The sequence below is a fragment of the Nipponia nippon genome, unplaced genomic scaffold, assembly GCF_047370975.1.
Source record: "Nipponia nippon isolate SJK-2023a ecotype South Korea unplaced genomic scaffold, ASM4737097v1 scaffold_3, whole genome shotgun sequence".
In the NCBI taxonomy this organism is placed as follows: domain Eukaryota; kingdom Metazoa; phylum Chordata; class Aves; order Pelecaniformes; family Threskiornithidae; genus Nipponia; species Nipponia nippon.
The window spans coordinates 77,118,508-77,144,527 of NW_028262347.1; the positions used below are offsets into that span (position 1 = coordinate 77,118,508).

General features: G+C 44.0%; 2 protein-coding genes across 6 annotated transcripts in view; one reads left to right on the plus strand and one right to left on the minus strand.

The window, feature by feature from the left end:
* The window catches only part of MPPED1 (metallophosphoesterase domain containing 1), a 68,544-nt gene extending 60,766 nt beyond the window's left edge, over positions 1-7,778 (plus strand). For all 5 annotated transcript variants that reach the window (XM_087767414.1, XM_087767415.1, XM_087767418.1 and 2 more), the window contains exons 6-7: positions 1,354-1,467; positions 4,969-7,778. In XM_087767414.1, the coding sequence (XP_087623540.1) occupies positions 1,354-1,467; positions 4,969-5,087 (233 nt within the window). In that variant the 3' untranslated portion in view covers positions 5,088-7,778. The remainder of the gene's footprint in view (positions 1-1,353; positions 1,468-4,968) is intronic.
* Positions 7,779-24,655: 16,877 nt separating this feature from the next.
* Positions 24,656-26,020, minus strand: part of EFCAB6 (EF-hand calcium binding domain 6) — a 108,916-nt gene continuing 107,551 nt past the window's right edge. Inside the window, 1 exon segment of the mRNA XM_087766019.1 lies at positions 24,656-24,778. Within this exon segment, the coding sequence (XP_087622145.1) occupies positions 24,656-24,778 (123 nt within the window).

Here is a 26,020-nt window from a genome sequence, read left to right on the forward strand (position 1 = left end):
ATTCCCAACTCATTTCCGAAAATTGGACTTAGTTCTCTAAGTAAACATGATACAAGGGCAAATTTTTACCATTTTAATAAAACCCCACAGTATACTGAGCCCAGTTTTCAAGCACTGGCATCTAAAGAGGTATTTCTCAATGTGTGAACCTACCCTGAAGCTCTAGCAAATCTGAGAGGTTTTCCAAGAGCTTGAATACCACAGTTGTGGTCTTTTAAGCCAGTTGGTTAGCTGCTGTTTAGCCATGCTTGAGTGGACCTCAAAAGTAAACGTGTGAAAACTAGTCCAGACTCTATACCTCTCTGGGTGACAAACGTTTTCTCAAAGGCACAATATATTCATGCTATTGCAGCAATCTAAGTCAGAGATATAAAGCTATGACAGGCACATAGGGAAGGTACCTGAACAACTAAAGAAAAACAGAATGATTATATCTTTTAGGTTTCCAAATTTGAGCCTGATAAAAATGGCAGAATAATAGAAGGAAAACAAGATTGGTTATTGCAAACCCTCTAATACACCAACATCCTTCTTATACCACTACTTTGAAGGAAACTTGAGACTTCAGTTGGCAGTAAGCATCCCCCTGCAGTATGTTTTTAGACATATAAGCAAGTTGGTGTACATTTTTGTCTCTATTCATAAATACATTCTTATACAAGCTTCATGAAAGTAAATGTAGCGCTTAAAAACATCTACTGCAGAAGGGCTGAGTTTCTCTTCCTGTCTGAGGTCCATAGATTTAGGCTAGTGAGGCTTGCTGTGCCATGAAGCGCTTAAACCAGTTTTACTTGACGATGTTGTTTCTAGGCATGCTGTGGGTTCCTCACCTGAGTTCCACTACTCTAAGGTTCAATGTGATGACAATATAGTTTTATTATTAGCAACACAGATTCCATTGCATCAGTTAAAGTGTTCAATTTTAAAAACTAGATCCCAGGACTAGATTTAAATGGCTAAATGTTGATTTAGATTCTTTAGAGACTCACTTTGGACATACTGCTCTTTATACCTCACTCTCTTAAAGGAAGAAGAATGGGTGAAGCATTGCGTTTTCCCATTAACAGCAGTGCAAATGTAAATGCTTTAATTGCAGTGATTTTTTTTCCTTGAAAAACAACTGGCAAGAGTTATCATAGTCCTTTTTCTTTGGATGAGCTTTTATGGTTTTCCTCAAGTATTTTTCCTTCCTTCCTCTTCTACTTACCAAGGCAAACACTATTTTTTTCCCTGTCAATTCTTCTATGGCTGCTTATGAAAAGCCACGAGACGTGAAATCTCAGAAATACTGTATAGCAGTACAGCTGTGCAGATAATCTGTCTTCTTTTAAAGCTTTCCTTTCTTTTCCAAAGGTTTCCTAGACTGGGTTCCTAAGAAAATGCAACGGGTAGGATGTGTTGAGCTGCTGAACACAGTCCAGAGACGAATACAGCCAAGGCTTCATGTTTTTGGACATATCCATGAAGGTCAGAACACATTTCTTTCTGTATGTATTTAAAAACCACAAACACAGAAGTTATCTGGTTTAACTAGCATTTTCAAACTTGAATGTCTGAACTGAAGCACTTCTGGAATTCAGATACTTATTTAGCTGCGTATATAGAGATGAAATTGGCTGATACCCACATTTCAATATTTGTTCTTCAGCTTCTCTTTCAGTTTCTACATCTATAAAACAGGGTGATGCCTCCTTCACAGAGAGGATTACTGTGAATTTTAAAATAAGAACACGAGCCCAGTAGTTACAGAAAGTGACTAAATATTAGGATTGATGGATTGTATTTTCCTCTGCTGAATCTCTGTGACTTAAGATAATTCATGTAAGCTCTCTGTGTCTCAGTTTCTGTATTTCTAAAGTGGGTAAGAATGCTTTGGGGTTGCTTCTAAGGCTTAATCTTCAAGATTGTACAATAAAGGTTGTCTCTCCCCATCAATGCATATATGAAGTTAAAATCAAGAGGGATGTCACCACTGACTTGTGTAGAAGTTCAAGATATTTATTCATGTATTTATTTGCTTTGGCAGGGGAAACATTTTGTACCCGGACAAAACAAAGTGGTTCTCTTGACTAACTGGAAAAAAAATTAGTTCCCTTCACATAAGTCAGTAAATGGTGACAAATACACTCCACTGAAGTCAGTGACAGTAGGAGTTCATTTCCAGGCAAAGGGAAACGTAGATGCTGTCTGCTATAGAGAAGTCTGTCCTGTTCACATATCATGGCAGCAGGACTTCAAGCAGTGCCCCTGCCAAAAGAAACCGCTGGGCTGTGCAGAAGTGTACCATTGGCACGTCAGCACGTATTATCAGCTGCTTAGTTCTTGGCAATGTTAGCTTACTGGCAGGAGAAGGTGCTCCACAACTGCCAGTTTTCTGCTTCTGGGACTGCTCCAGCCTTCGAAGGATACCTGTGGGTCTCACCAGTGCAGAAATGAACAAACAGAAAAACTGCAGTAGCTGGCACTCAGATACTTCTGTTTTTGTGAAGAACTATTCCTTCCCAAGGAATCCCACTCTGACTTGCTGCTCGGTGCTTTCACCATGCTAGGTTAGGAGTGACGTGGGTGAGAGGTGTGCTGGTGTAAAATTGATGGAGAAGACATTCAGATCATTATTTTGCAGCTCAGGGATTAAGTCCATTCTCCTCATGTGTCTCATCTGCATTGACCTGTTAATGTCTAGTTCATGTCCAAGGTGCTGTTACATCACAGAGTAAACAAGGAACGCATAAGCAGTATTTTTTCCTAACTCTGTGTTGTCATAGCAGTCTTTGAGATTCCGTACAAGAGAGCTGATGAATACAGTTCAAACTCACCGTCTTTTCAAAAATCGTAAGCCAAGTGGGTTACAGGGGATATAAGCAAACACTTAGCCAGCCACGAAGCTTCAGGCAGGTAAACAAAATCACATCTGGTAAGACCAAGCCCAACTTTGGCTCCCAAGGGAAAAGAATGGCACCTCCACAGAATGGTAAATCTTGTGAATTAATACAGTTGGCACAGTAGGTATCAGAACACAGAAACAAGGTACTCCTCTTGTTAACTATCATAATTTATAGAAAACAAATGAGGAACTGCATAGCCTGTTTTGCAGTGGGATGCTAAATCTCTGCAGAGGAGAATTCCCATTGCAGACAGCCTGTGCAAACGAAGCTGCTCTTTGTAGAGAGAATGCATGATTTGAACAGATGAGTTCCTCCCCTGACTGAGCATAGCTACATCTGCAGCAGTCATTTACTGAACATCCGGGAGGAAGAGATGCTTAGAAGAGATGTTTCCCCCTCTGCACTGCTGTCTCTGCCAAGAAATACCTCTGCACCCATGGAAGTGACAAGCAGCATGGCAGGGACTCCGTCTGAAATCCTGGTTTGCCCGTTACAGCCAGTACTTGGCTGAGGTCGTGGCCGAGGAAACTCCGCTGGCAGTAGGGTAGGAGTGAAAAGTGTAGCATTAGGTATCTTCCAGCAAAAGGAACATATTAGCAAGCTGGTTCTGTTCTCTCCAAACGTGTAGCCGAGGAGACAGAAAGTCCCAGCAGCAATGCTCACTGTCCTCCGTGCAGTTTGTGTTTTACACAGAACAATTGTTCTGTGGCAAACAGCAAATGATTTAAAGAAATGTCTGTGACAGGAACCTGACAGAGTTTTCTTCCCTCCCTAGTCCCTAATTATAGTGTGGTTTTTCCATGGGGAGTCCAGGAGGCCCTGCATTATTCAGGGTATTTGAAGGAACAAAAAAGAAAGGAATTTGGCTACTGTTTCTTTGTTTGTAAATTCTGCAAATAACAATGCTTTTATAAGACACAAAATTGCACTCAGAAAAACTGTAGGATCCTAGGTACCTGGGATTTGAATCTTGGTACAAATGCTTCCTACCAAGTGATTTCCCCAAAATCATATATTTCTGATTGTGAATGTATTTCTTCATATTATCTTAATATTTCAATGCAAGTTTCCAACATCAAGCTTTTCGTTTCAGTGTAATCAAGCTTATGTGTTTTCCTAGTCATTCATGAAAAGATTTTTGACAATGGAGAGTGTGTCTACTTTTTTCATAACACCAGGGCATTTAAAGGGCTTCTTCACTTTCGGAAACAGCATTTCACTGTATTTCTACAGGTATTAGAGCTGGAAGTTTGATTTTCTGCAGATTTAGCTCTGGAGTTGTTTGGCTTGGGTGTCTAGTCAGACATGAGATGTAGTTAAAGGTTTTTCACCAGTGGTGAGACATACAGAAGCGTGTTTTCTCCCTTGGAAATGTTATGGTGTCTTAGGGTGTGAATTCACCTTGTCTGTCAGAGAATGCATTAATAAAGCCATTTTTTTTTCTCTGCCTGGGCGGGCATTTTAGTGTCTTTCCATCAAATTTGGTTGAAATTGGTCAACAAGTTCAAAGGCATGGGAAGAAGAGGTTCCTACTAGACAAATCCCACCCAGGTGCACTTGATACATGCTTCCCTTCATCAGGCAATGCTTTTTCTTCATTGGTTGCTTAAAAGATGTACAACACAGGACAGAAAAAAAAGGTGGAAAGATGAAAATTCCCCAAAGTTTACTGCACTGATGACTGCAAACCTAAATGATCAGATGTTTTTTTCAATGCTGTACTTGCCTAAGCTCTATTTTCTCATCCTTTCCAAAACTGAGAAGGTTTTAAGGAAAAAGCTTTGCAGAGAAAAATATCTGTCTTTCTAAGGAGGTTTGGCTAGCTGGCTGCCAGAAATTACTGCCACTGGCTAGTGAGGGTCATTTTGCTTTTCTTACACAATTTAAAAGACGACAAAAAGTTCTGCTGTAGGACAAAGATGGTATTAATTCAGGAGACCTTTATGTTTTGCATGAAGAGAATTTTTAAATTCCTTCTGTGTAATAAATGTGGCACTTACCATTGTGTGATAAAGGTGAATAATCAAAAAAAAAAGAAGATAATAATGAATAATGAGAGTAACCAGTTTTTCTTTCTTTGTAGGTTATGGTGTCATGGCTGATGGAACTACTACGTATGTGAATGCATCTGTGTGCACTGTGAATTACCAGCCACTTAATCCACCTATAGTTATTGACTTACCTACTCCAAGGAACACATGATTATAATGAGGATTTAAAGTTGTGCCCAACGCATTAGGAACTTTATATTGCTGGCTGAGAATCCCAATAGGGAACCATTCAACAAAAAAGCAAAAACCTTCTTCTTTTTTCCCTGCTAGCTCTTCACAGATAAATTTTGAGTGACAAAGGTGGATGAGGAACAAAGACATTTTGGTGCCAGAAACAGATTAAAGACTTTAACATTTCACCAGTAAAATATTTGTGAACACAGAAAAGTGAATGCATTCCACATATATATACACATACACATATCTCTCTCTCTCTCAAGTAGGGACTTTTGTATATACCGTACATTATATTGGACATATTAAAAGAACAATGTCTTTCAAAGGAGTGTTTCTTTAAGAAAGTTTGCAGTTTAAACTTAAGTGTTTAGACTAGGATTTCCTCATTTCAGATGTTTCCCAGTGAGCTCTTGGTAAAAGAAAAATGATGGTAAAGATGTTTTCCCTTAATTAACATGGCAAATAGAAAAGATGGTGCATGAATGACCAGTCACAGGAGGAAAGCTATTACTTCAAGTCCTCCAGGTCTAAGTCTTTGCATCTATTCCAAACCAATGCAATAGAGGCCCTAATTCACTGTACTGAAGTGAAGTTTTACTACATCTGGCGTTACAGATGGTAAGGGAAATGGTGCATATTGCCGGCATGCTGTAAACAGCTCAACATTCAAGAAGGGAGACTGCGTTAAGTGCAGTATAAACTCAGGAATTTGTAACCTGGACTCGCCTGTGAAAAAAAGGATGACATTTCCCTTAAAAAAAAAAAAAGAAGAAAAAAATGTAACCATGTTTTCATATGGTAAGGCGATATGTGATTGTATGTAAAAAGCAAAAAAAAAAGCCCCACAAAAGCCGCACCCAATGTTCAGCAGCGGTATTTTAAATAAAACCCATTGGGACTATTTAAAACCTGTTATTGGGACATGCAGCCAATGATGAGATTACTGGTTTGAATTTGGCCCCAGTCAGAAGTGATTAAATGTCATTGTGATCCTTTCGTCCTTGGGGAACGCTATGGATGTCAAGCGGAAAGGGTCACCTCAAGGAGGAGTTTGGGCATTCACTTTTGGGTAGCTATGTAGTAGCGTAAGTGCGATGAGTGAGGAGTACAGGCCCACGGGTACAGGGCAGGGGTCACCTCACAAAACCTGTCGTTGATGTTTGACCGCTCGTGGACACTGCTGAGAGAGGCCCAAGACAAAATCATCAACCGAGTTGAAATCCATCTGTCGCGTTGCATGTGATGCCAGGCAGAGCGGGGGACATGTCAGGAGCTGGTTGGGATGGCCAGTGCTAGTACCGCCCATGCAGCTGCCCTGCAGGTTAACAGAGGTGTCGAAGCTGCTGGGATTTCAGTCCCGTCCTAGGCAGAAGCTTGAGAATTGATTACAAACCCAACAAAAAAAAAAAGTGCTTCAAATGTCCCCTACAAGAAATGGGTTTCTGCCTTGAACTAACAAACATCTCCATGCTCAAAGAGGAGCCTTTTTGCCTTGATGGAGATAATTTAACTGCTGTATTCTGAACGTGGACATGCTGAATTTGGGGCTGACGGCATCTAGATGTTAGTCTTGTTCACGCACATTGGGCAAGTCATCGCACTACCAATACAGGGTTGTTAGCAGGTCTGTGCATAGCCCACATCTGCACACACGCAGCGGATAATTGTGTATGTTACTTTTTGCCTGATACATGGATGTAAATGTGAGCTTCACGTAGCAGCAGCATGTAATTTATATGCATACACAATTTAAAATACTTGTGTCGCAAAACCAGGCTCTATCAGCCTCAACTCTAAGCGAGGTAGGCAGAAACATTGCATTTCACTGGCTTCCCATGGGCAGCAGCAGCTCTTCCAGCTGCTGCTGGGAGCAGTGACATTTGAGCCCAGTAACTAACTGGCGCTGGAGACCCACCAGAAGCCACCGGACCACCAGAAAACACGACGAGTCGTGGGTCTGTCATTTCTTGTAAGCTGTTGGGTGACTTGAGTCTAAACTAACGTGCTGCTTTTTCCTGAAACGAAACCCAAAACAGTTGTCAGTGTCCTGCAGCTGGTTTTTGGGTTAATAGTTCACAAGCGCATGAGCGCTCTGCCATGAATTCAGATGGGGCCACTTTTGTCAAAACTATTGGTGTAGAAATTGCAGGATTAGCTCCTAAATCAGCAAGGACTGAAATTCATAGTTGAATATGAACTCCTGCCATCATTGGGAAGATGAGCAATAGCGTGTAGTTAGAATAAAAGTGTCTTAGCTAGTCACAATTCAAGTGGGTTGAAACAAATGTGGCAGGAAATTGGCTGTATGTTAAAGAAGTCCGAAATGTTTACATTCGCTCACGGCACTTATGAGACTAAAATGTTAAAGTGGGGGGAAGAGGTCCTTTTATTAGCCTCAACAAAATTTCTATGTCGACCATAAACTATTCTCTTAAAAATAATTTTTCCTAAGGTATCTTCAAAATACTGTGTATTTTTATGTGAAAAGGATACGAAAGCAGCTGTTACTTCAAAATACCATTTAAAGTACTTGAGGTATGAAAGCTTAAAGGTTATTTAATCATTTTGGCATAACTTGATTGTTGTTGTAATTTTTGGTCAAGCATGTTAGACAAATAAAGTCTTAAAAAAAAAAACCAAACCAATAAAAAATAAGGCCTCTTTATATCCACCTCATGCATTCAGCTCCATGTGGGAAAGGCTGCCTAGCTCCTCCAGGGGCAGGCGCCAGCCTGTGGGACATTAAGGTTGTTACCGTGGTGGGCTGCGGATCGGCTGGGGAGGGGCAGCTGGCAGAGAGGCTGGGGGCGAGGGGCACAAGGCGCCCGCTCTGTCTGCCAGCTTCGGGCCGCCACATCTCCTACAGAAGGTAGCAAGTTGGAAGCTGGGGTTGCAGAGAGGGGAACACAGCACCCGCCACCTCCAACTGATGTATTTGGGGGGGGGGGGGGGGGGGGGCAGTGTGCCAGATGTGCCTGTGACGCAGGGAAAAGTTAACGTGAAGGAGTGCTGCAATGGAGCTGTGAAGCAGTCAGGGACCGGGATGCCATCCTTTGGGAATGGGCGGCGGTCGGAGGAAGAATGGTTCGTGCTCTGGGTTGAGTGAGGACACAACCCTCACAGGGAGATTACGGCGAGGTGACCAGTATTTTTTTTTTATCTTTGTGGGCCCAGTCAGGGCCTGGGCTTCTTGCCGCAAGTCGTCTTGCCTCAGATTAGCGAGGCCATGAAAAGGAAGTTTTCCACAAACGCAGTTTGCAATTGTCAGCTCTAAATTCAGGGATGCTGTCTCAAGACATTTCCCGCCCCACCTCCCCACTGCTGACCTTCACTGTGCCTGCCTCGGTACCCTCACTCCCGAAGGGGTGCTGATGTGTATCACTAACATGTACGTTCCCATCACCAGGCAGAATTGTTACCGAGATTAATTTCGGTTCATTTTGACGACGAATAGGGGAGATATCACTGCATGTCAACGAAAAAAGACACGATTATTTTTACCTCTCTCAGACACATATGGCGGAGGATGTGAAATGTTCCTTGACTACAAGGAACGAGCGAGCTGGGACTCGGCACCCTCCCGAGCAGCTGCCTTTTCCCAGGCAGCCCCCACCCACTGCAGCTGCACCCCAGCCGGGGGAACTGGCTTTAGGCTTTCAGATGATGCTATTTGCTAGCCCCTGAAGCCAGAGACCCCAAAACTATGACGGTCTTCAAGGAAGTCGCTGCAGGGAGCAAAGCAGCAGCACGCCGGGCTGGCCCTGCCGGGAGCTCCGCCGGCGAGGTGGCTGCGGGGAGGGAAGGTGAAAGTCCCCGTCTCTGGGCGATGCACGGGGACGGAGCGGGTGGGAAGGTGATGCAGGAGGGAGCCAGAGGGGATCAGAAGAAGTAGTTCATCCTCCCCATTCGCTGATTGCTGCCAATAGCCAACATAAATGCTTCAGAGGAAGGAGGAACAAGACATTCCTTAGAAGGCAATTTTTGGACTAATCTGCCCATGGGGATCTTTGCCCTCCTCCCATTTATTCTTATTTGTATGAGAATTTCTCTCTTAAAACCCCATATTATTGCTCACTGCTAATGTAACTCAAATATACCAAATATAACTGCAAATGTGCTTTTCTTTCAGGTACATTCCTGTCCCTTTCTTGAAAGTCTCTCTGCATCTGCAATTTTAGCAATATTTTGGAACAGTGAGCTCCCCGGGTGATTGTGCACAGTGCATTAGAAGAACAGTACTTCGCTTATCCTTGTACATGTGCTGCCGTTCGGGTTTATTGACTGTCCCTTTGTTCTCTTTTTATGTGAAAAGTGTAAATAGGCGTACTTATATGTACCTTCTTTGTGCCATTCGTTATTTTGTATACTGCCATTATGTTGCTTTTTACTCAGTTTGGCTGGAAATTAAAATAATTTCAATTCTAGCTAGACTCTATTTCTAACCCTCTTACTTTTCCATCTCAGAAATGCTCCCCTCCTCTCTTTTTGATGTGTCCTTTGGGAGTTGGTGAGAGGCAGCGATGCCAGAAGAGGACCTCCTGTTCTTTCCTATCCGAGCATTTGGACACAGTTCCCTGCAACTTTCCCTCCTGATCTTTATCCAATTGTTTAGGATTTTGGGGGTAACTGCATATTTGCAGCCCCCAGTGGAGGACTGTGGTGAGCTGTCCGTGCCTCTAGCTGGGTTTTCTCTTTGAGAGGTGACAGCTGATCAGGACTTCCCTGGTTTTCACAAGCATCACCCCCAGGGAGCCCTACCCAGGCTGTGATCCTTTTCCCCAGCTCTGGGCTGTTCCTCTGGCTCTGGTGGTGCTCTTGGCCGTCTTTGTCACCCCCGGCTGGGCTTTGCTGTCGTGGGCACCTCGTCTGCCGTGTGTGGTGAGCAGCCCTGGGGCTGGGGGTGCTGCTGGGTGGCATACGAAGCTGTCTGACATTTGCCCAGTCTTCATCCTGCTTTTGGAGTTTTTGTTTCTTGGCTAGTGCCTAACCCATGACCCTTCTTTGCTTCTCCAGAACAGCTCTTTCACAAAGGTCTTTATCAAAACCTTTGCAAGTGTCCACACCAATTATATCAGAGATATCTCTTCTTGCCAGGACTTTGATGTACTAAAAGCTTTCAAAGAGATTAAAGGAACAGGCTTTTCTCTTCCACAAACCAGTTGGTTTTGTTTCCCCTGCTGCGGTCCAGTGAAGTGTATTCCCCCTCTAGAGCACGATGGGCCCAAACTGAGCAGAGTAATTAACCTCGGTACCTGCCACCGGGCCAGCGCACAACATGCCCTCGCACTCGTGCTGTTTGCTCTGATGCAGTGCAATCTGGGCCCAGTTAGCGGACAAATCGCTTCCCGCCACTAGAGAAGAGGCCGTTCGCTCGCCCAGAGCAAACCTGGTAGCGTGGCTGCTTCTTCCCCGGTTTTGCCCGGGGAGCGGTGCTGCACCATGAGGTTGTGCTGCCGGCTTGCAGCGAGCTGCAGAAGAGAGGGGCCAGCTGTAGGAAACGACAACCCAGACAGGTTTGCCATTTCACTTACTCTCATTACATTTTTCTTTTAATGCTTTCTGCTTTCTGGATGGGATGAGCAGCTTGGGCAGGGCCAGATGGGAAAACACTGGATGCTATAAACACACTGCAATGGCTTATGGTAGCATTAAACTGCAAAATCAGGGTAAGGAAAATGCTCTACCCCACCAGCTGAGCCATGCAATACCCAGAAAAGGCTGGGGAGAGGCGAAGGTAACGTTGAGGCACCCTCCTGCCAGCTCAGCTCTGGCTCCTCACTCCCCACCACAATTTGAGCCCACCCGTGGTCTCACTGCGGGTCCAGGCTGGATGCCTCACTCCCTGATGAGTGTCCCATGGGAATATTAGAGGCTCTTGGGGTTGATGGTACAAACCTTTCCACAGAAGCCACCAGAGGGGTGGGAAGAGGTCGCAGAGGGCCCTGGGGGGCCTTCCCCCAACAAGTGGCCCCTGCTTATGGAGGAATGGCTGGGGATGCCACAGAGTGCGCCCCGGTGGGGACCCTCGCTGCGGGTGCGTGGGGCCAAAGCCGATGGCATGCGGTAGGTGACTCTGTCCGCACCTCTGTGCGGCGCAGAGCCAGTTGACCCTGGTGTCATCTGCTGTAGGTTTCAGAGAGAGGCTTGTCCCCATCCTTTTGGGTTTCCATTTCAGACTGGTGGTGCTGCCCCTCCACCGACAGACACAAGGGACGTGAAGAAGAGACGGTTGGGTTCCAGCTGCCTCCCAGCTGCGCGGCGCTGCGCCTCGCCTCCAACGTGCTGACAGAGGGCTTTGTGCAAACAGAAATACTCGCATCTGCGCTGTGTAATAACCTGCCCCGGCAGGCTGCTGCTGCTGCAGTGGGAAATTTCATGGGCTCCTGCAAACTTTATCTCCCACCATAATGGCCCGGGCCAAATTTTCTAGAAATAAGGAAGTTATGCAGGATAAAGCAATTTAACTGGAGTGGGCAATTAAACTCTTATTTGTATTTCTTCTGCAGTTTTATAAGGCTGTTGCAAGGCACATCCATTCTGATTGCATCTGTTACCTGATATTTTAAAATGAACAGAGAGCTGTTTCAGAGAGATGTGTGTCAGCTGCCGATTACCTTTATTTTGTCACCGACTCCTCTGCTTCCCACGGTCGGTCCATCCCCGCTGCTTCATGCTGCTTGGGGTGGGGCTCCCCGAGCAGCCTCTCACCATGGGCACCCCCACTCTGGATACCTCTATGGTCTCCCCAGGGATGATGTGTGAGCCTTACCCCATCCTGGTCTTGCTTTTGAGCCCACAGACAAACCCTGCCACCTTCCCCATTAGCATCAGCTCCAAGGACCTGCAACAAGCCAAGAGCAGTGTAGGACAAGGGGGACAGGTCCTCCTGCTTGGGGTGAGCCTGGGAACATCTCCCAGCATCACCCTGAGTGTCTCCAGGTGAGTGGATACCCCCGTATGGGGTGGGTTCGCTCCGCAGGGAGGGAAGAGCCCTGCTCCATTGGGAACAAATGCCAATGCCAGCCAGAGCAAAGGCAGCTCCTCGCCAGGGTGGGCAAGGCAAAGCACGGCAGAGCAGGGCAAGCCTCCAGAGGCATGTGCCCAGCAGGGTTTCCCAGGCTCCCGGCACTGGGGTCCCATCCATTTGTGAAACAGTGCAAAGGTTTAGCACCTCGATAATCTTGTGGCCTGCCTGCAGCGCTCTAACCGCAACTTCCACCCCTCATGCACGTGCCAGGTGGTGCAGCAGCTCTTCCCTCGTTTGCAGTCCTCTGTAGCCACATACACAGGAAAGGAAAAGCTGCTGTGAAGCCACCAAGGAGTCAGGAGAAGTAACTGCTTCGAACGTGCTGCCCCATCATTTCAGCTGGTGCTCTCTGGGTTTTGTGCTGGGCAAGCTGGGGAGAGGTGGTTTTACCTGCACACCCTCAAAAGCACCTTATTTCCCTGCCTTGTAACACAGTGTGTACATAAGTCTGTTTATTGCTTGTTCAGAAAGAAATAATAGCTCTGAAGTGTTACCTATTGGGTTCGTTTCTGCGGATGCCCGTAACAATAATTAATCACATGTATTAACATGCGGTCAAGAGACTTGTCAAAACTGGAGCTCTTGAGCAGTCAACAGAGCTCACGCAATTAGCAGTCCCTGCTCCGAAAATGCTTGGATTGATTCATTGTTCCTCCCAACACCTAAGAAAGTCAGGGAAGTAATAAATCATGAAAATATAGACAAGACACTCGGCAAACTATGATGAAGACACTTCATCAGCTGCCTTCAGCTCTGCGTCAGTGTGTTGCACTAGAGTTGACACTGGCTGAGCTGGCTGCATGACAGCTGTAATCAGCGAATGCTCACTAATGCTGCGCTAAACTTGAAAATATCGTGCTCTCTTCTAAGTTAAAAGTAGAGGATTTCTTAATTGCTTTTAATTCACCTGCTATCAAGCATATACCATTCCTTAAAATAAAGGTATATGAACTTTTAGTGCACAGATTTTAATCTAAAGTGTTGGACCTTCTCCGCTGAGCCCCCAAGGTTGGGTAGACCAGAGGAGCAAAGGGTGCAGCTGCCTTTGCTGGTCAGGAAAGACTCCTTCCACCCCTCCACAAGCTCACGACGCCGCAGCGCGAGACACCCGGCTCTCCTGGATCCTGGATGTGCTTTGTTAAAGCAGCTCCTTTTAACTTGCAAAAAAATCAACATTTGCTAAAGGAATAAAAGAAAAAAGGACAACAGCGGCAGAAGAGGAACGGTTCCTCCAAACTTTGAAGCTGGTGTTATCTATCAGAAACAACAAAAGGAACTCAAAGCCAGGAGATGGAAAGCAACAAAATGTATGAAAGCAAATTACTTGAATGGGGCTCTCAGAAGTGACGGTGACGTTTCGTGCTCCCTATTGGCCTCATTTCTGTTTCTGAGCGCAAAAGGAGAGTGTTCTTTAAAGAACAATGTTGTCTTGGTAGTCTCCGCACTGGTGTTATTAACCGGTTGTGTTCTGCAATTGTGCTGTTGGTCTAAAAATCATCAGGAAGTCACAGCCTACACGCAGAGTTGAAATAGAAAGGTGGTATGTAGCTTTTTTATTTTTTTATCTTTAAATAAGGAAAAAAAAAGACTGGTTTTATTCTTTAAAAGTTCTTTATAGATGTAAAAGGCACTTACTTCTCTTGACTCCTCGGTGGCTTCACAGTGGCTTTTCCTTTCCTGTGTACGTGGCCACAGAGGCCTGCAAAGCTGTTCCCACAAGAAGAGGGTGCTGATACCAGTGGGAGTGCAAAGCTGAGCTGAATCCGTGCAACACTTTTTGTCAGAAGCCCAAGGTCCATTGAATCTGGAAACCAACTTACTCTGTGAGGAGGAAAATGACCCCAAGTCTTGTTTCCGAGTCACTCAGGTTGGAGCACTTCTGGCGGAACCCGGCCCAACCTCCCGCTCGAAGCCCATCCAGCTGAGTGCGCTGCTCAGGGCTCCTCCAGCTGAGTCCTGAGTATCACCAAAGATGGAGAGCTCATCACCCCTCTGGGCATCTGTGCCAGTGTTTAATCACCCTCATGGTGTAAAAAGCTTCTCCTTCTAGAAGGGAAAGCTCATGTCCTGCATTCCCAAGAGAAGCCACCTGCACTGCTCCCCATCTCCAGTGCCCCTCAGCCCGCATGGCTATGCAGTGATGTCCTGCATGGTGACATCCTGCACGGTGATGTCCTGCACGGTGGCTGGCTCAGAGCTGGCACGTGGCCTCCACGCAGTCGGCACGTCCGTCTGGCTGCCCCAGCCACTCCAAAACATAATGTACATGGAGAGCCACAGCAAAAACCTGGAGCCTGTTATTTTTTTCTTTCTTCTGCTCTGATGTCTTCAGTGCAACAACTTGATTTGCTTTGGTTGTTTTGGGAGAGCAGAAAGAAAACCTACTCTGAAGAAGTGTGTGCTGGAAAATGTCTCGATCCTATTGAAGTCAGCAGAAGTATAAGCACTGACCTCAGCAAAACGAGCATCTAAATAAGTTTGAGCCAAGAGCATCCTAATATGACCGCACCCTAAGGCTTATGCAATTTTTCGGGATGTTTTCAAGAGTAGCCATGTTTATCTCTGCACTGTGCCCTTGTCTAGCTGAGCTGGAGTCGTGAAGAGAGACACCCTCTGTGCTGGACCTGTGCTTCACCTGGCCACATGAGAGCAGCCTCCTTTCCAGGGAAAACACTCTGATCATGTTTTAATGAAGGATTGTGCTCATTATGCCTGAATTTACAACCCACTTGCACTTTATTTTTGAGACCATTTTCCAAGGGACGTTTCAGCTTTCCAAGGGCATACATCCTCAAAGCAGAACAACTCATCAGCAGGGCACAGGTACGTGCTCCTGCATCACTGCGGTTTTATCCCTGTAAGAGTCAGACGCTCGGCGTGCAGGGCTATGTAGTTATTTGCAAACTGTGACGGTTTGGTTCAGGTTTAGCTGGGATATGAGACTTCAAATGCAGGAACTTGAGCTACAGCAAGCAGAAAGGTTTGTTCTTTGGGGAAGGATTTTGCTTTAGAAGTAGTTCAATCGACAATTGCCTTTGATAAGTAAATATGGTGCACAATCTTTACTATTTCCACGAGACAACTCTAAGAAATTTTGTGTACTGGGACAGTGAAATGCAGAGAGCATGCCTGCACTGGGTACCGGGAAGAAGCAGAAAAGGACAAAATCAGGGAGGCAGATCAACTCCGGTTCCATGGAGAAGAGGAGGAAGAAACGTTCGTCAAGTGACAAGCTGGCACGAGAGTGATGAACTGACACAAAGAGTCACAGCACAAAGGATGACACTTCATGAAATCAGAAGACACCACTGCACTGATGCGTGATCCATCCTAATAAAAATTACACTCCAAAAGGAGCTGAAGGAGAGGGATGTCTGAGGTATCCTCTTGAAGGAAAATGAAGGAAATCAGAAGATGCAAGGACCTGGCAGTGAAAAAGCTGCTTAACTAGGAGGTATATGTTAAAGAATTTGGGCTTTTAGGACACCAGAAAAAACGCACAGTTTGGAAGAGCACCTCTTCTGCAGAAGACCGGGCTGGCTGGAGCTGTAATGAGGGGTTTCAATCAACGGAAATGTGTGAAAAGAAGAGACCACCAAACCCTCAGACTGTACAAAATCTTTGTGTTGGCAATGTGTAACAGAGACAAAGACTATGCTGTGCAGAAATCCATAAATTGATTATGTATCAAGATTAGAAGCCCAGGTAATAAATGCAAGGAATAGAAATTGCTCGTTTAGAAACATGCATTCGAACTAGCTAATATTAATGAACCCTAATAGGATGACACATGACAGGAATGTTGATTAACTTGTTTATAATCTCTTTAGAAAAGATCAACTTGGAAAAAGGGAAATAAAACTGGCTCACAGTATAAAATGGTGATGCTGGCAACTATGAAGTCAGTCAACTGGAATACTTATTCATCCACTGGACCTAAGAAGTAAAGCTTGTGGTGTCCCTCCAGGTGATAATCATTTGACGCTATTAAATTCAATTAAGTTTTATGAGTCATCCCCACAGAGGATGACTACTACGTAAACACATATCAATAATGTTTGCAACATACCTCACACTCATCGTTACGAGGCAGTTCATTCTGAATGATATACACTGGAGATTTTAGTCTTCCAGAATTTATAAAGCCCCCAGATGACAATTTTCTGACAAAAAGGCTACTTCCAGCAGGAGCAACATCTACATCACATCTCATCTTGATGGACGAGGAGAAGTGGTTCATGGAACGACGATGCTGAAGCAGCCTGAGGTATCAGCAGCCTTGACTTCGATCACATCCCCTGTGTGAACGTAAAACAAGGAGATAGAACAAGTCAGATAGATAAACTCTTTGTCTTTCAGAAAGGGGAATTTCACAAAGCCAAAAAATAACAAATCAGTTGGGAGAAAAACTGTTTAAACAGGAAAACATAGATGGTATTTGCAAACCATTTAAAAAAGTTTGCCAGTCCCAGAATCCAGGAACAACCCAAACTGGTTTAAAAAAACCCCAACCACTCTGTTTTTCAGGGTAAAGAAAACCAGACTGAAAAAAATACAGTTGTATACCAAACTGACGAAGGAAGAAGTTTGTGTTAAAAATTGATGAGGAAAGCAAATGTGCACAGGGAATATCAATGGCTTGAAACGATAATTATAAGAATACAAAAGCAAATGGGAATGGGAGATTCATCAACAGTATTATTAAAAAGGTGGAATTTTTAAATAAATATCTTTGCTCTGTGCAGACAAAAAGGCCAGGTGGTAGCAGGACATTACACAGTGCTGGTGACCAAGTGCTTTTCAGCCCAGCAGTCCTTAAACAGCATGTTAAACAGCAATTACCAAATTTTTTTTAATCGGGAACTTTATATCTGAGAAGTTGGCTGAGGAGCTTTTTAAACCACTAATAACGAATTTTTCAGACATGTTAGGACATGAGAGAAGTCTCAGCAGTCCAGAGAAAGCTGAAATTGTGCCAATATTTTAAAAAGGGAGAGAGGATGGCCAAAGTGAGAGAGCGTTAGCCTGACTTTGATCCCCGGAAAAAAGCAGTGATGGGATTGATTGTGCAAGGTTTGAGTAATAAAGAATTAGAAGGGGCTAATAAAATTAAATGCTAATCAAGGTGGGTTTAAGTAAAATGGATCTTCTCAAACTAATTTGATATCTTTTTATGAGATTACAAGTTTGGATGACAAATGAAATAGTGTTAAGGTAATAGACTTCTGTAAGGCACATGACTTGGCACCATTGCCTAGTATTTTGAGGAGGAAACGGGAATGATATAATTTTGACATGGCACACGTTAAATGAATTAAAAACCACCTAACCGATGTAATTAAATGAGGAATCATCTTTAAGAGGCTATATGTTTTGTAGGGTCCTCCAGGTAGTGGTTCCTGTCCTGACATGATTTAACTGCTAGATCTCGACCGGGAAACCTGCCTCCCCTGCAAAAAAAGGTGTTACTGAAACTTTTTATAGATGAACCAAGTGTTGGACTGCAGGAAATACTGAATAGGACGGCTCACAGGTACACTCTGCTCTAGAGTTTTTTTTAGACAATGAGGTACAGCAAATTGGTTTACACTTCAGTATGGCCACGTATGAAGTCGTATCCCTAAACACAAGGACATGGACCAGAGTGACTTTGCCTCGGGGAGCAGAGCTCTAAAAAAAAAGGACTTGGATATGGGTCTGGCTGGCAGAAAGCGCCTGGTGTGCCCAGCCGGTGCCGCAGCCAGAAGAGCAAAGGCAGCAGTTGAGTGGGCAAAGTCGGCAGAAGGAGGTTACATGTTCTCTGCATTTGGCATCCCTACGGCTGAGATTTGAAAACGTCCCAGTTCGGACATCTCCAACTCTAACAAGATTTTGAGAATCTGGAATTGACACCAGGAGGACCTGTGGAAATGGGAAAAGGACTGGAAAATTTGCCCTAAGAGGTGAAAATCTGGGGAGCTCACTCTGTCTTGCTAAAAAAAGAAGAGGTTCAGGATGATTTCGCCGTGACTTTTATGTAATTGTAGGGTGCACAAGCTGAAAGCTGCACAGAGGTAAATTCATATCTGAAATAACATCATCTTAAAGATGGTGTTTTCTTTACAAAGAGAGTAATTAGCCACTAAAACAACCTTTGAATGATTGCACTGATTCTTTGCAACTGACAATTTTAAAATCAAGATCTGATATGTATCTTCAGACACAAATTAATTATGGGAGTCCCATTCATTAAAACTAAACAACCAACCAACCATGTAAACCCTTTCAACTTAACATATTGGTCTTTGGATCAGGCCCTGCCATAATTATGGGGAGTGCTGCAAAATGACCAGTGGCCAGGGTGCTTCCGCCCCCATCGCCTCGCTGGGACTGTGCAAACCACTGGAACTAAGAAAAACGCTCCTTTACGCAGACATGTCATTTCACACCCTGGCAGGCAATTAAAATGCAAATTAAAAACGTTAATTAGAACTGTTTCTACATCTATTCTAATGCACAAGATGGGAATTCTGTACAGTGTATGGAGAAGGATGCATTGTTCCTCGGGCAAAACCCTCTCGCCACTCTTGCTCTGGAGTGAGCAGAAATAGCTGCTACTTTTTTGAAAACTTGATTGCCGGGGGGGGCGGGGGGCGAGGGGGGAGAAAATAAGGTGCCGAGGTCTGATCCGGATCTCAAATGCTGGGATAAATCCACTGAAGCCAGAGGAGTTGCAGTACGTTGGTTTAACGAGATCAGAATCAAGCCCTGTAAAAATACACTGAAAGAAGGTACAGAAGGGTATCCACCCCACAATGAAACCTCTGCATTATACTGTTTTTTACCATTTCCCCCCTTTTTTTTTTAAATCACAGCCAATTTACATGTAGCGATAAAGACAGATACTGGCTAACGTAAGGCTCAAATGCACTGAACGGCAGCCTAGGGATAATCTTGTGTCAACGGGGATTGAGGGGGGGGAGCAAGGAGGAGGCTGTGCCGTGGTGCTCAGCCCCTGTAGCTCTGCCCGCACAGTACCAGAACCGGGTTTTTATAACGACAACAGCTCTGTAAATGCATGCCAGCAGGTCTCCTTTCCATGTTAAATATGCAGTTGCTCCACTAAGGCTCATCCCAATACACCCTGATGTTTAAGACAACTTTCTTCCCTTTCCTACTTAAAATCTACCTACATCAAAGATGAAATCTGGGTGCTCCCAGAGCTGTGATGAGGTTGTTTTTACAGCTATTTGAGCAGTGTGTTATACCTGCTTATTTGAAGATGATGATATTTGTATTGTTGCTAAGAATTCATGCCAAGCATAATTTTGGGGCATTGTGAAGATATCATATTTGCATATTTTAAGTATTGATATAATACAAAATTCTTTTTATGACTCTTTTTACAGCATAATAATGCTCTTTGCATTGCATGACAGCCTTTAGCATAGAAAAATTCAAAAACAGAAGAAAATTATTTTTTAGAAAATGGATTTCTTTTTTTTTTTAATCTGATTTTCATTTTCCCATGTTTGGAGCATCCCTTACTGCTCGTGACCTGCTGCATATCATCCAGATAAAAACAGTAATTGCACAGAGATACAGGCACTTCACACAGTAATGCCTTAATCAAACGAATGAAATTACTGCATTCTGAAGAAGTTTGATTTTTTTTTTTCCTTCTGAAGAGCCCTGTATTTCTAGTCTTGCAGGCTTTATGCCAGTTGCTGATGTAGAAGATGGCCCATATGAATCTCTTCCTTCTTTCCTTTCTCTCCTGTCCCTTCGCCTAACCTCAGCCCTCCCTCTGCCCTTCCCTGCTTCTTCATCCTTTGAGCACAGAGAGGCTCTATTTCTGCTCTTGCAGGCTCCATGCCAAGCCCTAGGATAGAAATACCTGGTAGAGAGTCTACAAACCTCTTCTTCCTTCCCTCCTCTGATTGATTCCCATCTTTCATTTCCCTTGTCCTGCTTCCTCATGCTCCTAGCAAACAGCTTTTGTGCCTTAGCCTTTCTGCCCTGCTCCAAAAGGGCTCTCCGGGAGCTGCCCCCCTCCCCCAAAGCAGCCCCTGCTTCTTGGCAATAGCAGCAAGCTGGCCTCAGGGCAGGGGATTTGGAGAGGCCAAGTAGCTCAGGTGGGCTTGAGGATGTGCTAATGAGCAGCACATGTTACTGGTAAGCATCCATATTTACAGGGGCTTCGAAGTGAGAAAAACCTGAGAGGAAAGATGGGGAGGAAAAAAAATTCACTGCAAGACACTGTCTCTTCTTCTATAGTCTGCTTATACATGAAATTGACTTTCTGTGTGGTGAGGGATACTTATATTGTATTTTAATTGCCTGGAAGCCCTATGGTGTTTGACTGGTGTGAGATTTCTTGCTGTGCAGGCTCGTGCTGGTGGTGACCTGGTCCTACTGGGCAGGCTGCTGCTCTGGGGGGCTTCTCCCCATGCTGGTGACCGGTATTCCTTTGTGGTGTTTTCTTTCTGTAAAGGGCTTTCGGAACAGTCAGGGTATGTAATTTGGTAGTGGTGAGCTGGAGGCGCCTGCTCGCCAGCCCCCTGTTAGAGGTGCCATGTGCAAGTGGCCGTTTTGCTGAGGGACGTAGCAATGAGAGAAACTTGGACATGCAGGTGGGGAGACAAGATGGATTTGGTGGGTGGGTGATCTGGCAGTGACGTGAGGCTCCCGTGTAGCAGCAGATTTGTTAGTGACTTCAGCCTCCTTCAGTTAGCTTATTCTGCTCTGGAGTGAAGGAAACAAAGCTTATAATGGTGTTAAAACACTGCTGAAGGACACATTTTCCTTTAGTCTTAGCAAACCTTTTGTCTCCAGCTCAGAAGAGGCACGTAAGCAGTCACAGGGCCTGGTGCTGGTGTCGGGGAGAGAGCAGCAGGGAAATGCTGGGGGTGGGTGGAGAGGCCTGGCGCTGCTCTCCCAGGGAGCAGCTTGTTGTCCCCAGCCGCGTTAACCCCTGGGGGTCCTTGTCTGCTGCTCTCCGGGCTTTTCTGGTCAGGCTGCTGAAGGCAGACGTCTCCCCTGATTATGGGGTCTGTTTGGCCTCCCTTCACGCCCCGTGGGGTGCCTGACAGCATTGAGCTTGATGAGCCCAGTCAGAGGCTTGATGGCAGCCCACCGCAAAGCCAAGTGCAACGGCTGGGCTGCAGCCAGGAGGCCATGCCCCAGCTCCTGGCCGTGAGGGCCAACGCCCGCGGTAGGACTCTCGGGGAGGGAGGTGAGAGCCCTTGCTTTAGGCCTTCTCTCTACTGAGCCCAGAAGAGGGACGTCTGGAGGGAACAGCCAGCGATGGCTCCCTGCGGCTTGATGGCCGGCGAGGGGCAGGGAGGAGGCTGTCACCTGCTGCTGCTGTGTTTCGGTGGCAGCAGATGCCGCCTCGCAGGGAGCGCTGGCAGGGACCTGTGCTGCCAAAATCCCTCTGAGGGGTTGTGCTCCTCACCTCCCGCCCAAAGCAGCAGCCCAGCGGGTTGAGGGCAGCACGGCGGCAGCTGGGCCGATGTCCTCGTGCCCACGCTGCTGCTCCAGGGACAAGAGAGAAAATGGTGATCCTGAGCAGGCACGGGATCAATGTCCTCTGCTTGGAAATGAAATTCATTAGCTTTGCACCAATGTTTTTATTTTCATAACCGCCTCAGCTTTGCTGCAGCGTTTTTGCATACAGCAGTGGGAGACCATTACCCTGGGATAATGCTCAATCCCACTGACGTGACCTGCCTTGCAGTGGAAACACAGGGGATCTCTGCCAGCCCCTCCTGGCCAAGTGGCTGACCCTTCGTTAAGGGGAATGGCTGCAAAAAAAATAAAGCCCTCTCCTCTTACAAAGTTTATCCTTCCAGCAGTTTGTGATTTTAATATGAAAAATTACCTCAGTTATTTCAAAAGCTAGCAGTTGAAAATCAGTTTGGTGTTTTTTTTTTTTTGAGGTTGGATAAACAGTTGGTAAGTGCCATCCCCGCCTTTAAGAACTCACTAAAAAAACCAGCATGTTTTGATTTGTTTGTAGAGTGAAAAGATTGTTCTTTAATCCCTTTGGAGTTGTTGGATTTGCTACTCCTGCCAGTGGAACTAATGAAAAATCCTCTAGCAGGATGTGTCAGGAAAGCCAGCGACGCCCCCTCGCCTCTCCTGAAGACAGCAGGTATCTTGGCAATGGCGGAGCAAGGGACACAACTCCTGCAACCCTTCCTGAAACACGGTAGCCATGCTCCATGCCAGAAAGCAGCGTGGGGGTGGGGGTCTTATTGTATTTGATATAAAATTGGACCCAATTATCAAATAGGAGGTATAGGAGACTTGGGGGGGGGGGGGGGGAACAAACCCCAAAACCAACAATAAAAAACCAAAATGAAACAAAAAACCCAAACAACACTACACAACGATCACTTAGTAGTTTATTTTTTTCTCCTTGGTTAGATCAGTACAGTGAAATCCACTATTTTAAAAATAATTAATGTAATATTTGTGTTATAATCTTAGGTATTCCAAACAGCAATTAATTCTTTAATGAATATGAATGATTAATTCAGTACATGAACTGTATGAAATAATAACAGAAGTTAAGCCAGGCATGTTGCACCTGACTGGTGAGAAGGAAAGAAGTTTCCATTAAGGAAGAGAGCACTTTGAGGCTTCACACCAGTTACAAGGATAAAATTAAACAAAAATAAGCTAATTGGATCTTAAGTAGGGCAAAACTGAACCCCTCTTGGGCTCAGCTCAGTTGCTGAAGCAGAGTTACCTCCTGCAGTTTGAGATGCCCTCTGATGCTGGAGACATCCCTGTGGGGCTGGATGCTGCTAACTCAGGACCTAGCGGGGAGACCAGGCAGGAATAGCTAAGTCACGCCTGTATTCAGGCATCTGAACCAGGACCAGCCCTTTTTAGTCACTTGCTGACATATGTACATGTGTTCTTAAAACCCACTGTTTTCTATTAATGGAACTAGGAATTTTTGTATTGATTTAGTATGGGAGACCATCCTTAAATAATGGTAGTTTCAGTCTCCTCTGTTAATCAAATATCTAAGCAGCAGATACCCATCAGTTTTGGAAAAAAGTCTAGCAAGCATTTTTTATGTTACTATTTCAAATATATCCAATTCCAAATGCACTTATTTTATAGTAGAGTACAAATTACACAAATCTTAGAAGCTAAAAGAGAAACAATACAGAACATCCAACCTGAAACCTCCCCAATGCCTTTTACTCAAAATCTTCAAAATGTCTCCTGAAAAGCTCCAAATGCAAAGAAACATTTTCTCAGAAAAAACATGCATTAAAGTGTTCTGCACTGGGAATCTTTCAGATTCATCACAATGGTTCACTCATTCACTATAAATCATAAGAAAACCAAGATTATGTTCCTCTACTCTTTCCCATTCCAAACACTTCCCGAGAGAGAGATGTGTGTGCATGTGTGTTTGTACACCCATAACTTGCTCTCTTTTTTTGGTTTTATTAATTTCTGTTGACTTATCTTTATATATTTCTTGGGAGAAAGAAAGATAGCAAATCAGTTCAAGTGATGAGGACAGGGCTCTTTGGCGTACCAATGAAAACTAATTCAGGAATCAAACAGTGAAATGTTTATCTAACAATTCTTCAGAGCAGGTAAGTGTTTAGTTGTTGATATAATCCCAGAAAGCAGGCTCTGATGATCATATTATCCTTTAATTATCACGAGTTCAACAGTCAAACAATTATCTTTTAATTTCCTCACCAAGATCTAAGTACCTCACAAGATGTTCAAACAGAATTTTTCCAGACCTGGGAAATCTAACCAGAGTTTTTACTTGCAATTCACTGTTTATTGTATAAATATATATATATATAGTATCCTTAAAAAAATAAACCTCATGGCTAACACTGGGAATATTTCTCTGCAGTTAAGCAGCCAATGCTTATTGGTACAGTACCTTCTTTTCTAAACTGTGCTGAAGGATGTAGAAGAACAGTTTTAACAGAGAAAGGTGTGGTGTCCACACACAGTTGACATCTGCTCAGACTTCAATGGCCGGTCGATATTAACCTGTCTTTGACAATACACATATGACTCTGCAAGTAGAGGAAAAAGATGCACCGAGAAATGGGATGATTTCGTTGAATAATGAAGGCTAATGTATTAAAAGTAATACATTTGGAAAATGACAATTGAGGAAATTCAATAGTATGTCTTGTAAACCTTTTTACTGAAGTTAAGAGTATGTCATTAATAAAATGTGTAAAATTGAAAAAAGAATTTCCTTAAATGAATTGCTTTTGGAGACGTCTTGGGAAGCATTATTTTGACAATGTTAATTGTTGTCTTTTTCTTTTTTGATAAATGGATTATGCAAAATTAATTCCCTCACTGTGTAGATTTAATCCACAACACAGGACCACTGTCAGAATTTTAAAGTATTTTGAGTTTTCTAATGAATAGATACAAAAAAGCCATACTCAATTAATTTATTAGTTTGAAATTTGAAATTATAAATCAGTCACCGTCTTTATCTACAGTTTCCTGCATTTGACCAAATCCTACTGTATGAATGCCCGGAGAAAATCATTATAGGATATTCTTGAAGACAAAGTTTTATCATAATATTCCAAAATGTTGAATAACTCCTCTTCAGTTAGGTTGATGTTGTACTCATGAAGAACCTACAAAAGACAGAGACAACTTTAAAATTTGTTCCAGTGCTTTGGGTGAGCAAGAAGCAAAAACATTCGCTTATCTTGCTAAGATTTCTTTACAAAATAACTTGATGATTCAGTTCCACTCTGTCTTAGGTTTCTCAGAATATTAGAAAATCAAACCTTCCTTTATTATCTCTTACTCTTTCCATGCCAATACTGGCTCCCTGGGATGCATGTTTGAAAACCTGCATACGCAGGGGTTTTGTCCACTAGCCCAACTAGCACTTGCCTGAGGGAGCATCGGGAAATGCGTAGCACCCATGAGCATAGAAGCTAATTTACAAAAAGTACATGTTTAAAAGGCTTCCACTACTATCCAGAGATGAGACGAAGAGGTGGAATATCTTCCTTTCCATCCTCCTTGGATGATCTGCAGCCTTTGCATCCGGAGAAACAGAAGGAATAATCCAGTCACTCAAACTGTGCAAACCCCCATGTATATTATAATGCCCGTGATGCACTCAGTGCTTTTAATTTCCATGGGACAAATGCTCAGCCTGTAAGCGTGCCGTCCTAACACTTCAGTGAGAACCCAACTTGAACAGGATGCATCTGGTTCACCTGATGCTGAAAGCCAGGTTAGATACCTCCATCTTTCAAATATTTCACCTGGGGCATTTTTTTCAGCACTTCAACAGTTTTAAATGTTCTCAATGCCCTAACATGAAAGAAAATAGTGCATTAATTTCTGAGGATTACTTCTGGTTTTAGATACACTTGGGAATTTAAACCCTGAAAGTGACCAGCAACGTGGTGTGTCCTTGTGTGCTATGCCAGTTGTCATTAGTTTTCTGGCAAACTCAGATTAGTCTCCCCCTTTCCCTCTTAACAGCTCGGTATCAGAAATTGCTTATGGCCCCTTGCAGATAGTACAGCCATAAATAGCAGTGTTACTGAAGTTAGTAGAGAGCTAATTTCTCCGTTTCAGTAAATTAAGTTACCTAGGAGATAAAGGGATCTCTACCTCCACAAATCACTTGATATCTTGTCAAACAGCAGATTAACACCTTTGTAGTAGGATTTTGGAATTGGGGATTTCTTCTTGATCTAGATCCACGAGGAGTTAGTTTTTTGGTTGTGGGTTTGTTGGTTGGTTTTTTGTTTTTTGTTTTTGTTTTGTTTTGTTTTTTTGTTTTGTTTTTTTTTTGCTTAGCTTACATCATGTTAGAAAGCTTGATTTGAAAGTTGTTGACATTGCTTTAACTA